Source organism: Dipodomys merriami, unplaced genomic scaffold (genome assembly GCF_024711535.1).
Source record: "Dipodomys merriami isolate MVZ:Mamm:240054 unplaced genomic scaffold, mDipMer1.0.p SCAF_50, whole genome shotgun sequence".
In the NCBI taxonomy this organism is placed as follows: Eukaryota; Metazoa; Chordata; class Mammalia; order Rodentia; family Heteromyidae; genus Dipodomys; species Dipodomys merriami.
The window spans coordinates 2,208,470-2,223,132 of record NW_027206069.1 but is presented as its reverse complement, the minus strand read 5'-3'; the positions used below and the strand labels follow the sequence as shown (position 1 = coordinate 2,223,132).

The 14,663-nt window shown below is 63.5% G+C and overlaps 2 protein-coding genes across 14 annotated transcripts in view; one reads left to right on the top strand and one right to left on the bottom strand.

Annotated features, from left to right (window-relative positions):
• Wdr20 (WD repeat domain 20) overlaps positions 1-8,145 on the top strand; it is a 57,013-nt gene extending 48,868 nt beyond the window's left edge. For all 10 annotated transcript variants that reach the window (XM_069997535.1, XM_069997541.1, XM_069997533.1 and 7 more), the window contains one exon: positions 7,342-8,145. In XM_069997535.1, coding sequence (XP_069853636.1) covers positions 7,342-7,395 — 54 coding nt within the window. In that variant the 3' untranslated portion in view covers positions 7,396-8,145. The remainder of the gene's footprint in view (positions 1-7,341) is intronic.
• Mok (MOK protein kinase) overlaps positions 7,586-14,663 on the bottom strand; it is a 37,839-nt gene continuing 30,761 nt past the window's right edge. Inside the window, exons 11-14 of one of the 4 annotated variants that reach the window (XM_069997546.1) lie at positions 14,244-14,444; positions 9,950-12,819; positions 9,239-9,333; positions 7,586-7,673 (exon numbers count right to left, since the gene is read on the bottom strand). In XM_069997546.1, the coding sequence (XP_069853647.1) occupies positions 12,739-12,819; positions 14,244-14,444 (282 nt within the window). In that variant the 3' untranslated portion in view covers positions 7,586-7,673; positions 9,239-9,333; positions 9,950-12,738. Of the gene's footprint in view, positions 7,674-9,238; positions 9,334-9,360; positions 12,820-14,243; positions 14,445-14,663 lie in introns of those variants that run through there. The other 3 variants (XM_069997545.1, XM_069997547.1, XM_069997548.1) reach the window with 3 other exon arrangements.

The following is a 14,663-nucleotide window of genomic DNA, read 5'->3' as shown; positions in this document are numbered from 1 at the left end:
TTTGTAGTCCAATTTTTTATCTTAAATCATAAAAATGTGTAGGAATTGATGAAATTTAACTTTAGGAACAAAGCGTTCAGCAGGGTTGATTGATATTATTTTTACATTGTTCTGGCAATCCACAGAAAGAGCCTTAATTTTTAAAAACCCATTTTAGTCATTTTATGACAATTTAAAATTGTTTAATAAACATCTTTTTTCAAAGAAGCAGTTTGTAGAACTTTGATTGAGACTCTGTGCACGAAAATCTCCACCTGCTCCAGAGCCTGGAGAGTGACCTGCCCGGAAACGAGGTGGATGTGTCGCGTGTGGGCTCCCCCACGTGGCCCCGGACAAGAGAGCTTCTGTTGCCTTTGGTTTTCCCATCCCTCTGGGTCAGGAAGGTGTGGCTGCAGGCGGTGGTCAGCCCGCGTGGCCGTCCAGTGCTGCTCCGTGGGTGCTGGGTGCGCACAGGGTGCCGGAGGGCGGCTGGGCCCTGGGGCCTCTGGGACGCAGACGCTGGCCTAGGGCCCAGTGCTGCGAGTGCTGCGTCCGGGGACTGGGGTCTGGGGTCTGGGGTCTGGGGTGAAGCGAGTGGCTCCTGGGGGTCTCAGGCGTTCAGAAGTTGGTTTCAGTCGCTTTCTGGTGGATCTGGAGGCTCTTGGAGCTGTAGAACTTGTGTTGAGAGCTGTGTATTTTGGCACTTGGTCCTTTTTGTTTTGTGTACCTTTGTGATCCTGTAGAGCGCTGAGTAGTGTGAGGAGTGAGTGTGGTTTTGCAAGTGTTTCTGCCTTGTCAAAATCCATGGGCCTGTCCCTCCCCCCGCCCCCTTACCTCAGCCTCCCCACAGGCTGGGCTGGGGGCCAGGGCCGCTGCCACTTCTGAGTGCCCACGGCCCGATCCACGCACCCCGGGCCCATCCTGCACCCCGCACAGTGGCTGCTGTTCCGCGTGGCCATGGCGCGCCCCCCCCCCCCCCCATGCCAGGGCCTTTCCACGCCGAGCCGAGCGATTGTCAGTGTCCCAGCTACCCGGGCATCTGGTCCTTTGTTCCTAGGAGCGTTCGTCGTGGGGCGGCCCGTCCCAGCCTGGGGGCCGTGGGCTGCGCGGGGCTTAGCGATGGGGTCACGCACTTTGCACACCTGCACGGTGGTAGAAATTCTAATGCTGCTGAGACAGCGAGTGTGCAGTCTGGAAATTCAGGACTCCCCTGGGCTACGCACAGGTAAGGGGGGTGAGGCCACCGTGACCCCGCGTTCCCAGGGCGCCGACCCGCTGCGCAGGCCCAGCGGGGCAAGGACTGGCTGGGGGGGGGCGTCCGCACCGCGTCTGCGGAGGAGAGGCGTGTCCCGTCTGGCTGGGCCCCTGGGGACCCTCTGCCCCGGCCGCCCGAGGGAGGCCTGGCCCCGGCGTCCCCTCTGCTCCCCGACTCCGCCCCCTTTGGCAGTGGGTGGGGCGCTGTGCGGGACGCTGTGCTGGACGGGGGCGCTGCGCTGTGCGGGACCAGGGCGCTGTGGGGGGCGCTGTGCGGGATGAGGGCGCTGTGGGGGGCGCTGTGCGGGACGGGGGCGCTGTGCGGGACGGGGCGCTGTGCGGGATGAGGTCGCTGTGCGGGGCGGGGGGGGGCGCTGTGCGGGGCGGGGGGGCGCTGTGCGGGATGAGGGCGCTGTGCGGGGCGCTGTGCGGGACGGAGGGGGCGCTGTGCGGGGCGGGGGCGCTGTGCGGGGCGGGGGGCGCTGTGCGGGACGGGGGCGCTGTGCGGGGCGGGGGCGCTGTGCGGGGCGGGGGGGGGGCGCTGTGCGGGACGGGGGCGCTGTGCGGGGCGGGGGGGGGCGCTGTGCGGGACGGGGGCGTTGTGCGGGACGGGGGCGCTGTGCGGGGCGGGGGCGCTGTGCGGGCGGGGGCAGCCTCCGGAGCCAAACGCCTTTTCGAACCCGGCCCCTGGAGGAAGGCACGGCTGGGCGGGCGAGGCTGCCGGCTTCCGCGGTCGCGTCCATGGCGGGCGGGCCGCCCCGCGCCGGCTCTGCGCGCGGATGGCAGCCGGGGCCTCCATCCGGGGCTCCCGCCTGGCGGACACGCCGACCGCACCCCCGCCCGGCGTCCCTGGCCAAAGGGGAGCCCCTCGAGAGGCCTGCACAGGGGTGCTCCGGAGGCCCCCGGGCTCGGGTGGCCTGCCCAGAACCCTGCCAACAAGGGCTGGGAAGGGTCAGGAAGGGGGGAAGGAGAGGCCGGGGCGGAAGGCCTCGAGCCATGGGCCCGGAGGGGGCGCGCCCCCTCCCCCAAGATAGGGGGGAAGAAAGGCCATGGACCTCGGTGGTCTGCGTGGGTATATGCGAGTGCCCAGGGTGGGCTCTGGCCTTGGCCTTCACACCTGAGGCCCTGCACTTGGCTTAGCTCTGTGCCCCCCTTCTTCTTTCTTACCTCCCATCCACATCTGGCACAGCTGGACGTGACTAACCCCAGCTGCTGGCCCCGCAGCTCTGTGAGGAGGGCCGGTAGAAGGAACAGCCTGGCCTGCGCCAGTCTGGGCAAAAGTGGGATCCTAGCTCAAAAATAACCAGCACAAAATGGGTTGGAAGCGTGGTTCAAGCAGGAGAGCATTTGCCTAGCAATCACAAAGCTCTAAGAACCACCAACCTCCCCCATGACACCCCCCCCCCATCTTAAGTGTTCAATGTGTCCTGGCATTGGTGAGGCTCCTGTGTGCAGCTGCAGGAGAGGCCGTTTCCCCCTGCCCGGAGGAAGATGTCGGTTGAGGAAACTCCGAAAAGGAGCTGGCCGAAGAGCCAGGAGGGCTAGAGGCGCCTTTCAGGACCCAGACGCCACACAGCGCTGCAGGTGGCCAGCATGTACGCAGCACAGTGACGGGACCGCCGAGGTCCCGCCTGCATCCTGCGGCCCAGCTCTGGGGCCAAGGCTGCCCTGGGTGCGGCTTCTGGTCCCCCTGGGTTACGGCTCTGCCCACTGTCCTGAGCCTTGTCCAGCACGCCTCCCACCCTGGCTGTTGGCAGCTGCTCTGGGTTAACTGTCACCTTTGCGACTGAGATCTCAAGTTCAAAATGGAGACGCTGCCCCCAGGGGCACAGCTCGGCCACTGCGTGTCCCCCGTGCAGTCCACGCCCTGGTGAAGCTGCTATCTCCCAAGTGCAAAGACCAATGTCCTGCGGTTGCAGTCTGTACACCTAAGTGGATTGAAGGTTGTGGGTGACGGGGTAGAAAATCGTGTGGATATTTTCCCTCAGTGAAAAAGCAAAAGTAGAACTGACATGACATGTATTTTTTGAACACTCATCGAATTCCTTTACAACTCGAATAAATTCCATAGCGCTTTCCTAACATGCAACACCAGTAACAGTTCTTAAGTGTTGGCAGTAATTACCGAAGCTTGAGTATCAAGTTGGTAACTTTATTATTCCCAGCAAATCACGTTTGTTTCGCTGCTTTGTTTTGTAGCTGTCCCCTCGTCACTGCCACAGCTGAGGCCTCCGACACCCGGCCGTGCTGCAGCGCCTGGAGCTTGTCCACTGTCCGCTGACGTTAAATAAACGCGCGTCGCTGCTCTGTCATGTAGTTTTCAGTAGTCATTTCGCATCTGATCCTTGCGAATGTTCAGTGAGCCCACACAAACGCTTCCAAATGCTGCAAGATGATCAGCCCCGTGAGGCGCTGCCTCCCGTGCCTGAGCTGAGCGTGTCACCCCTGACACCTAGTGAAATGTGTCAATGCTGCTGCTGTGACAGGGCCACGGGCCGCCCTGGGAGGCTCTTTCTGGGCGGGTGGGCCACGTTCCCGCCTCTGGTGCCCAGCGCTTGCCTGAGCTTTGAGCCTGAGGCCAGGCAGGGCAGCAGGAGCTGGTGGACCGGCGAGGCTTCGAGGGAGGGTGCGGATGTGTGGATCCAGGGTGATGGCCAAGGGCGGGCAGGCCTGAGCGCCCGTCTGCTGTCCTGGGCGGGGCGGGGCGGGGGGGGGGGGGTCCTACAGGCCGGCCATGGCCCAGCAGACCTCGACCCTCCCGTCCGTGCTGCCCTTCCGCCACAGTGGCTTCAGCTCCCCCAGGCCCCGTCTTCCCGCCTGCGTGTCTCGGGCCGCCCTCGACGGGCCACGCCCTCCCTTTCCCGCTTTCCTGACAATGCACTCGGTGCTGTCTTCTGTGGTAGCGACCAGGGGGCACGGGTCCTGCGTGCCATCTTCCATCGGGGGCAGGAGGGGGCTGGCGGCAAGCAGGAAGAGCCAGCGTGTCAGGGCCTGGACAAGCAGCTAGTTGTGGGCAGGGATAGGGGCGACCCCAGAGGCTGCCCAGCGCCCACCCTGTCATCACTGCAGTCAGGGACAGACCAGAGGCTCCTCAGCCCTGGCTTCTCCCACTCTTTCCTACAGCAGCTCCGAATGTGCTGGGATGATAGGTGTGCACAACCCCCTGCTGATGAATGATGGCTTCATGCAGTGAAGAGAAATGCAGCCACCTAGGAGCAGGGGTGGCAGGAAGTTCGCCTGGCAGGTGTTTCTTGTCCTTTTTTTGTGCCTCTCACTCTACAAGTAAGCGCGTCACTGCTGGTCCGCGCCTGACATTAGTGGGGGGAATTCCGGCAGAGCCTGGGTGAAGATGCCAGGGCCTGCCTTCTCCCTGGGCACCCCAGCCCCCCAACTCCAGGTCTGGACTGGATGCAGCCCGCAGCGAGGTCCGTCTGGGAGTTGGCCAGACAGCGTCTTGGGCCTGGCGCGCAGCCCCAGCGTCCCGGCCTCCCCACAGCTTGGCCCTGAGGCTCCTTCCTCCCAGATACTCACGCGTCGCGTGAGGAAGCGGACGTGACTTCAGGGGTCCCTTTCCCTGATGCAGTGCCCACTAGGGCGGGGCACGCACACGTGCCTTCCTTTCTTGTAAGTTGTCTTTAAAATGGCGTTTCCTGGCCACGCTGGTGGTTCCTGCCCAGCCCAGGAGCTGGGGAGCTCCTCAGTGCCGACATGAAATCCCCACGAGAAACCAGGTGACCACTAGGTCCGGGCGGCTTGGCTGCGAGGTGCGGGGGGCGGGGGCTCCCCTTGGAGGGAGGGGGTGGGGGCAGCAGGGGGCGGGGCAGCGGCCTTCAACGGCCCCGCGTGTGCCCGGCCGCCCCCAGCCAGTGTCCCACGGAGCCCAGGGCTGCGCCAGCAGTGGCCGCCGGGGCGGGAAGAGGCCACGCCAGTGATGCCCGCCGCAGTGCCGGGCCGTCCTCGCCCGGGGCCGCCGCCCCGCGTCCCCTTCGCTCCTCAGCCCCCGACGCTGCTGGCCTCACACCCGGGGCCCCACGGCCCCAGCACGGCGGGCGCCTGCCACGGAGCACTCGGGCCTGCCCACGGCGGGAGGCCCAGCCCACCGGTCTGTCCCCTTCCCGCCCACAAGGGGCGACACCTGGCCTTCCCAGCATGGCAGGGGGGCCTCCAGGGGGTGCACAGGAGCTCAGCCTGAGAGGATCTCCCACAAGCACCTGACTTGAGAGGGAGGGAGGCTGGGGGGAGGGCAGGGTGGCTGGGGAGTCAGGGAGGGAGGCTGGCTGGGGGGGGTTCAGGGAGGCTGGCTGGGGGCAGGCCACCCTCGGGCTGGAGCCTGAGCCGTGCTCACCTGCAGCCCGCGAGGAGGACTCAGCATCTCACTGGGTCACCTCCGTCTGTGTGACACGCCCCGGCCCCACTGTCCCACCAGGGCCACTGAGGCCCGCGGCGGCAGCCCGCAGGCGACAGACAGCAGGGGACAGCCCTGCTGCCCACGAGGCCATCCCAGCCACTGGGGTCGCTGACGACCAAAGCGGGCAGGTGTCCGCGCTGCGGCCTCCGCACATGAGCTGTGTGTGAAATAGACGAGTCTGCTTGCCTTTGAAATGCTGTTTGTAGCTGGGATGTGGCCGCTACAGCCAGGGCAGCTACTGCGGAGTCACTCCTGGGCCTCCAGTACTGTGCACGGCAGGGCGCAGGGCGGCCCCACGCGGCTGAGCCTCTGTCTGGTCTACATCACCAGGCAGATGACTTGGGGGTCAGTTTCAGATTGTCAGCCCTTATTCATGTCCCTAGGTCTGTCAGATGCGCTGGTCTGCGGCTGTCACCTACAGCCCGACGGTGGGAAGCAGCCCTCAGCTCGGCGCAGGGCAAAGTGTGCGTTCGTGGAGCTGAGCAAAAATCTGCAGCCCCAGTGTGACCCTTTTTAAAAAAACAATTATTTTTGGTGCAGGCCTAGGGCTTGACCTCAGGCCTAGGCGCTGTCCCTGACCTTTCTTGCTCAAGGCTAGTGCTCTTACCACTTGTGCCACGGCTCCACTCCCAGCTTTTTGGTGGTTAGCTAGAGAGAAGAGTTTCATGGGCTTTCTTGCCAAGGCTGGCTTCAATCCTCGGATCTCAGCCTCTTGAACAGGATTTCAGGCATGCACCACTGCCTTCTGCCTTGGACTATTTATAATCTTCAAATTATTCCTCATAACTGAGAAGCAAACTTTGGGGTAAGTGCACAGCCTAGAGTAGGGGCAGGGGGAAGCAGTCTTTCTGTTCAAGGCGAGCTGTGCACTGCACATCTGGAAAGCGTGAGCTCCTTCCCGGTGGGTGGAGCCCCCCGGCTTCCGAGCAGGTGTGGGCTCCCGCTGTCCCTTCGAGGGCCTGCCCCACTGCAGCGTCCTGGCAGGAGTCCTCAGCCAGGCCCTGCCCCTCTCCTACCTACTGGGTCAACACACTTGAAGGTCAGCTAAGGAATGCAAGGACAGACCGAACGCCTAGCTACCTCAGGAGGCTGAGGTCTGAGGATTGCAGTTCAAAGCCAGCCAGGGCAGGAAAGTCTGTAGGACTCTTATCTCCAATAAACTACTCAGAAAAACCTGGAAGTGGTGCTGTGGCTCAAGTGGTAGAGCGCTAGCCTTGAGCACAAAGAGGCTCAGGGACAGCGCCCAGGCCCTGAGTTCAAGCCCCAAGACTGGCAAAAATAATTAAAAATAAAAGAATGCAAGGATGCAAGAGGCCTGGGGAGGAAACCGCTTATGCAAGTGCCTGCCTGCAGACTCGTCTTGGGGCCCAGCTGGCTCTGCAGGGCTGGCAGTGTAGCTGCGGCTCTCCACAGGCCTTGAAGGCTCTGGAAGTACCAGGAAGTACCTGCACCCTGGTCTCGGGCCCCGGAGACCCCTCCACACACCCTCCCCCCCATGCTGCCGGCCTCTCCTCCTGGCAGGGCTGAGGCCCAGGCCTTACCTCTGGCGAGACTAGAGTGGCTAGACGGATGGATGCGCCGAGCCCTGGGAACGGGGGGACGCCAGCTGGACAGATGTGGCTCCGCACGTGCCGGAGTGGGGCACGCTGGGCTCCTCGCCCTGTGTCTCGCTGGAGTAATGCGAACTGCTTTGTTTGCAGGGCTTATTGTCATCCCCAGACCAGGCCAGCTCTCCAGGTGGAACGGTAGTGTAGCGACCCATTGCTGCACCAGACTCCGCGATGCCAGCGGACCAGAGGGTGAGGAAGACCGCGTCAGAGCCCTGACCGCACCGGAGCAGGTGGGCCGCCGGCCGAGACACACCGGAGGCCCTGTGGACTGGCGGGCGGCGCCGCGCCCCGCGCCCCGCGCCCCGCAGCTCGCCCAGAGGCTGTCCCGTTTGCAAGTCAGTCTCTTGGGGCTATGATGAAAAAGAAGACACGTGCGAGTCCTCCTGCTTCTCACTCTACAACTCAGTGTGATTAAGTCGCATCTAGACGTAATATATACAAATATGCATAGTGTAAAGTACAACATTTCTTGGACAAGAAATCTCCTCGGGCTGTTAGAAACACTTCTCTATGGTGTTGCACTGACTTTTATACCGTAGTGGTCAGAGGACAGCTGGCGCACTCACAAAGCGCTGCTACCTCTGACTTAACGCGCAGTTCGGGAAGACATGCTGCAGTCCTAGACTTTAAATATTGTTTGCACTTAAAATAGTTCCACGCTGACAGCCAGTGACTGTGCACAGTGGATTCCTGCCCACCGAGGCATGAAGACGCCTTTTACCTGTTAACCTATTTTAATACTATTGTTTCCAATGCAATCAACTGTATTTTATGTGTAAATAATGTAATTCTCCAACTGGAGGAACAAGCTCCCTCACTAGTAATTTTCATCACTTAAGAGTGGTCTTTCTAATTCACAAAAGCGTTAATATTAAAATTATGTTGCAAATATGATCTGGATGAAATTTTGTTAAGCGGCTGCGGATGGGAAGCGGCTGCAGGGGCCGCCCTGGGCTTCCCCCGCCCAAGGCCAGCCGAACACCCTGGGCTGGCCTCGAATGCCAGGGGACTACGTGTGCACTGCCACACCTGGCTAGGGATGTAAGTGTGCCCCAGCAGCCACACCTGGACTCACCATTTTAAGTGAAAAATAGGAATCTTTAATTCTTTTTTTTTTGGGGGGGGGGGGAGGGGGTCCAGTCATGGGGCCTGAACTCTGGGCCTGGGCGCTGTCCCTCAGCTCTTCAGCTCAAGGCTAGCACTCTACCACTTGAACCACAGCGCCACTTCTGGCTTTTTTCTTTTTGCTTATGTGGTGCTGAGGAATCGAACCCAGGGCCTTGAGCATGCAAGACAAGCACTCTACCACTGAGCCACCTTCCCAGCCCCTCTTAACCAACTTATAAATCCCATTCTGAATGACCATAGGCAAAGCACAGCGTTTCAAAGTACTTTGATATTTTGGTCATTCTCAAGCACTGACTACAAAGAAAAAATGCCGCCCTGAAGTCCACAGTTCTTAAACCTAGTGAGCCCCAAGTACCTGCGTGTATAGGGAAATGACAGGTGGAAATCTCATGAACACCACGGCAGTAATTAGTGTGACAATTAGCTGGGTGTGATAGTACATGCCTGTAATCCTAGCTACACAGGAAACAGGCAGGAAGATCACAACTCAGTAAGGCATTGCCTCAAATAGGATTGAGGGTGTGGTTCAGTAGTAGAGCAATTTGCTTAGCATGAGGCCAGCCCTGGATTTCATCCCCAAGCACTACAAACAACACTAAAGCAGTTTGACGATGACCTCGTCGTGTTCCCGCCAGCATCGACTCATCTGGAAGAAGCTGGTGTCACTGAGTGCTTGGGCCTGCCTGTCACCCTTCTCTGGGGCCTGCGCCAGGTTGCCAGCTGCGCTCAGGCTGTTCTAGCTCGCTGCAGGCTGCCCCTGTGCCTGAACAGACCTTTCTGGCTGTTCCTAAGGCTGGTCCAAGACAGCTCCCCCCTCATCAATCAACCCGTGCTCAGCGAGCGCAGTGCGGCAGCTTACCTGCTGCGTGCTGCGTGCCAGGCCTGTGTGCGGGGGCCTGGAAGAGGCTGCTGCCGTGCTGCTGCTGGCGACTTCAGGCCTGGCAGCCTCCCTTCCTGCAAAGGGAGAGTGGAAATGGGGGGGTGATGGGGGGGGTCACAGGGTCACTGCCGCCCAGTGATCTGCACAGTGGATGCCCTATGTCCCATCTTCCCACCGTGTCTGCGCTGGCTCTGCCCAACCACCAGGCCCACTCGGTGCCCTGTGCCCCACTTCCCTTCCCTGGATCTCCGGAGGGGTGCATGCTGGGGGAGTGTCACAGGCTCACAGGCTGGGCGCTCGGCAGGCATGGGGGGGGGGAGGAGGGCAGGAGCGGTGGGGAAGGTGACACTCAGAGCTCGGTGCGCGCTTCATGCTTCATGCTGGTGGGCCTGGCCGGGCGGCCGTGCACTTGCCAGAAATGGGCTCAGGCAGCAGCGCCAGCGGCATCCTGGGGCTCTGAGCCAGGCCGAGCTCAGAGCAGCCAGCACTGCCCACAGCGGGGCCCGCAGAGAACGCCAGGAGAAATGCAGGAAGCCCACGGGTGGCCAAACCTGTGGAAGCCCAGCCTCCCTCCTGCCAAGCCCACCCTGTGCTCCGTGACGGCGGCCCACTCTGCGGGTGAGCGTGGTCCCCGGGGCCTCCCCTCCTGCCCCGGGTGCGGCCGCTGCGGGACACGGAGAACCCCAGCACCTGCCCACCAGGTCCGCATTCCACAGGAGGACGGGCGGGCGTGGATTTGCCTCCCTTCCTGTGTGTGAAGGGGAGCGGCGCTCACACAGTGCCTCTGGTCTTCAACGGTGGCATGCCTGAGCCCGTGGCATCTCTGGGCGCTTCCTGGGCTGGCGGGACCTAGCCACCCAGAGCCGCGAGCCCTGTGCAGCACCCACTGAAACGGACTCAGGCGATGAGCAGCAACACGGGGCTGCCCGTCGGGCCCCTACAGGGGTCTCAGGGAGGTGTGGGCGGGGGCCTGTCCCAGCACGAACCCCCTCTCCCCCAGCCGCTTGTCCACCAGCCTCATTTCTGGTCTGGCCCTGGGGTGGGGGTGGCTCAGGCCCCCCTTCCACTGCCCAGCTGTTCTGTGGCCCGGGACAGGGGTGGTGGGAGAGGTCACAGGTCTGCCCCAACAGGACGAGACTAAACTCGAACCCCCAAAACTCGTCCCAACAGTCAAGTCTGAAGAGGAAAAAGAAGGCGCATGGAACATCATGTACATTCCAAAATAAAAGGGGCTCAATAGAGGGCGGGGTTCAGCTCAGTGGGAGAACCTTTGCCTGTCCTGTAGTTAAAGGCCTGTTGTGGCTCATGCCTGTAATCCTAGCTACTCAGGGAGTGAGGGTCGTGGTTCAAAGCCAGCCTGGGCAGGAAAGTCTATAAAACTTTTTTTTTTTTTGGGGGGGGGGTCCGGTCGTGGGGCCTGAACTCTGGGCCCGGGCGCTGTCCCTCAGCTCTTCAGCTCAAGGCTAGCGCTCTACCACTTGAGCCACAGCGCCACTTCCAGCTTTTTTCTTTTTGCTTATGTGGTACCAAGGAACCGAACCCAGGGCCTCATGCATGCAAGGCAAGCGCTCTACCACTGAGCCACCTTCCCAGCCCCCTATAAAACTCTTATCTCCAATGAACCACCAGGAAACGAAGTGATTCCGTGGCTCCACGTGGTAGAGTGCTCAACTTAAGAACTCAGGGACAGTGCCTAGGCTCCAAGTTCAAGCCCCAGGATGGAGGAGGAGGAAGAGGAGGAGGAGGGTGAGGAGGAGGAAGGTGAAGTGGAGAGGGAGGGGGAGGGGGTCGTTAGTAGGAACTTGGCTGAGTGTCAGTGCCTGGCCAACAGAGACATGGCCGCCAGACCGCGGCTGCAATTCCTCTGCTGTGCTCCCATCCCACCCCCAGAGCCAAACCAGTTTGGACTTTTTTTTTTTTTTTTGCCTGTCGTGGGGCCTGAACTCTGGGCCTGGGCGCTGTCCCTCAGCTCTTCAGCTCAAGGCTGGCACTCTACCACTTGAGCCACAGCGCCACTTCCGGGTTTTTTCTTTTTCGCTTACCTGGTGCTGAGGAACTGAACCCAGGGCCTCAGGCATGCAAGGCAAGCGCTCTACCACTGAGCCACCTTCCCAGCCCTTTCTTTTCTTTCTTTCTCTCTCTTTCTTTCTTTCTTTCTCTCTCTCTCTCTTTCTCTTTCTTTCTTTTTTTCTTTTTTGGTTGTGGGACTTGAACTCTAGGCCTGAGCGCTGTCCTTCAGCTCTTCAGCTCAAGGCTAGCGCTCTACCACTGGAGCCACAGTGCCACTTCCGGCTTTTTTTCTTTTTGCTTATGTGGTGCTAAAGAATCGAACCCAGGGCCTCATGCTTGCAAGGCAAGCGCTCTACCACTGAGCCACCTTCCCAGCCCCTGGACAACTTTCTTTTGGCACCCAGGAAACAAGGCTGCGAGGACCGTGCCCCAGAGCTGGGGAGGAGGGGGAGAGGCGCAGCAGGGCTCCACGGTGGAGGCTGTACCGCTTCTCTAATGGTTCTACCACTGAGCAGTGCTCACTGACTCCAACGTGACCCCAAAGCTCACACAAAGGAGCCACCTGTAATGTCTGGACAGGAGAACATGAGCGTGAAGGACTGGAGGGGTGCGCCCAGCCCGCCGCCGTCCGGCAGGGCAGCACAGCGAGCAGCCGCTGGAGCGCAGGGTGCGGAAGCCCGGCCACCTCCCAGCCATGCTGAGCTGAGCGCACCGATCAGAGACAGCGCATCTGAATGCTTCGCTGGGTGTGAGGCAGGGTCTCACAATGTGCCACCCACTCACGGGTTCCAACCCTCCATCTTCCTCCTCCATTGCCCCAGCACTGGGATTACAGACTGCACCATTCATGCCTGGCCTGATCTGTGCAAATTCACAGATCAGCTGGCGCTGGAGGCTCACGCCTGTAATCCTAACTACTCAGGAAGCTGAAATCTGAAGATCTTGGTTCGAAGCCAGCCTGGGAAGGAAAGTCTGTGAGACACTTTAACCAACCAAGTAAATGTCAGAAGTGACACTGTGGTAAAGTACTAGTCGAGCAAAACCACTCAGGGACAGTGTCCAGGCTCCGAGTTCAAGTCCCAGGATTGACACGCGTGTGGGCGCGCACGCACGCGCACACGAGCACACACACAATTTGCAAAAGATTGTTTCAGACCTTTGTGTTGTGAAAATGAAATAAACCCTAGAATGGGCGGTTTACAAATATATTCCACCGGAGCGCCGCGCAGTGTCGGGTGCAAACGCGGTGCAGCCGTGGCTTCCGGGCCTGGCGGCTCCAGGCCGCGAGGGCAGCGGCAGCAGCGGCAGCGGCAGCGGCAGCGGCCGGTCCAGGCCCAGTCCAGGGCCGCGGGCCTCCCTACCTCCCGCGGCCGCACCGCACCGCGTCTCCTGGGGCCTCGTCCACCCGCAGGCGCCGAGGCCGGGCCTGGCCGTGGCAGGTGCGCAGCCGGAGCGGGAGGCGGGTCGGCTCAGCAGCCGCCGCCTTTCCTGGTGATGGTGGGCAGGCGGTAGTGCTTCAGCGCGGCCTTCACGTCCTTCTGCGGGTCTGTCTGGTGAGGAAGGGCGGCGTGGAGGCGGCTGCGGGGTGGGAGGGGGGGTCGGGGGGAGAGCGGCAGGGGTAGGTGGGGAGGGGAGGGCGGGGGAGGTGGGGAGGGGAGGGGGGTAGGTGGGGAGGGGAGGGCAGGGGAGGTGGGGAGGGGAGAGTGGGGGTAGGTGGGGAGGGGAGGGCGGGGGAGGTGGGGAGGGGAGAGCGGGGGTAGGTGGGGAGGGGAGAGCGGGGGTAGCTGGGGAGGGGAGGGCAGGGGAGGTGGGGAGGGGAGAACGGGGTAGGTGGGGAGGAGGGCGGGAGGGCGGGGGGAGGTGGGGAGGGGAGAGCGGAGGGGTAGGCGGGGAGGGGAGGGCGGGGGAGGTGGGGAGGGGAGAGCGGGGGTAGGTGGGGAGGGGAGGGCGGGGGAAGCGGGGGGCGGGGAGGGGGGGCGGGGGGCGGGGAGGGGAGGGCTGGGGGGGAGGTGGGGAGGTGGGGAGGGGAGGGTGGGGGGGAGGGTAGGTGGGGAGGCCGGGAGGGGAGGGCGGGGGTAGGTGGCGGGGGGGGGGAGGTGGCTGGGGGAGAGGTGGGGAGGGGAGGCGGGGGGGAGGTGGGGAGGTGGGGAGGGGAGGGCGGGAGGGCGGGGGGAGAGGGGAGGGCGGGGGGTAGGTGGCGGGGGGAGGTGGGGAGGGGAGGTGGGGAGGGCCGGGGGGAGGGGAGGGCTGGGGGGAGGTGGGGAGGCGGGGAGGGCGGGGGGGGAGGTGGGGAGGGCGGGGGGAGGAGAGGAGGGGGGAAGTGGGGGGGTAGGTGGCTAGGGGAGGCGGGGGGAGGTGGGGAGGCGGGGAGGGGAGGTGGGGAGGTGGGGAGGGCGGGGGGGAGGGCAGGACGGGGGGGTAGGTGGGGAGGGGAGGGCAGGGGAGGTGGGGAGGGGAGAGCGGAGGGGTAGGTGGGGAGGGGAGGGCGGGAGGGCGGGGGGTAGGTGGGGAGGGGAGAGCGGAGGGGTAGGTGGGGAGGGGAGGGCGGGAGGGCGGGGGGAGGTGGGGAGGGGAGGGCTGGGGGGAGGGGAGGGCTGGGGGGAGGTGGGGAGGGGAGGTGGGGAGGGGAGGCGGGGAGGGGAGGCGGGGAGGGGAGGTGGGGAGGGCGGGGGGAGGGCAGGGCGGGGGGGAGGTAGGGAGGCGGGGAGGGGAGGGCGGGAGGGCGGGGAGGAGAGGGCAGGGCGGGGGGGTAGGGGGGGAGGCCGGGAGGGGAGGGCGGGGGGTAGGTGGCGGGGGGAGGCGGGGGGAGGTGAGGAGGGGAGGTGGGGAGGGCGGGGGGGGAGGGCAGGGCGGGGGGGAGGTGGGGAGGCGGGGAGGGGAGGTGGGGAGGGCGGGGGGGAGGGCAGGGCGGGGAGGGGAGGCGGGGGGGAGGCGGGGGGGGGGGGGGGAGGGCGGGCGGCGGGTGGGCGCCTACCTTCTTGCTCACGCTCACACACTTGAGGGGCAGCAGCACCGGGACTCGGCCGTCGGCGCCCGCGCCCAGCGCAGGCCGCAGCGCGGGGCTCACGCACGGCGACAGGCGGCTCACCGCCGAGAGCCGCAGCCTGGGCAGCTCCACCGGGCCGTCGGGCGCGGCTCTCCGGGCGTGGTCCTCCTCAGGCCTCGCGGGCTGCTTCTTGAAGGAGATCCCAGGCGGTGCCCAGAGCGGCAGGGCGGCCGGGGCCCCTGCCCCCCCCCAGTACCTCCCACCCCCCCACCCCCCCGCTTTGCACGCAGGCCCAAGCAGCCGGCGCACGCACCGCCAGGCCGCCCCACGAGCAGCGTGGAGGGGTCTCTACTGCGCACGCGCCACCCCGCCCCACGAGCAGCCGCGTGGAGGGGCCCAACTGCACAC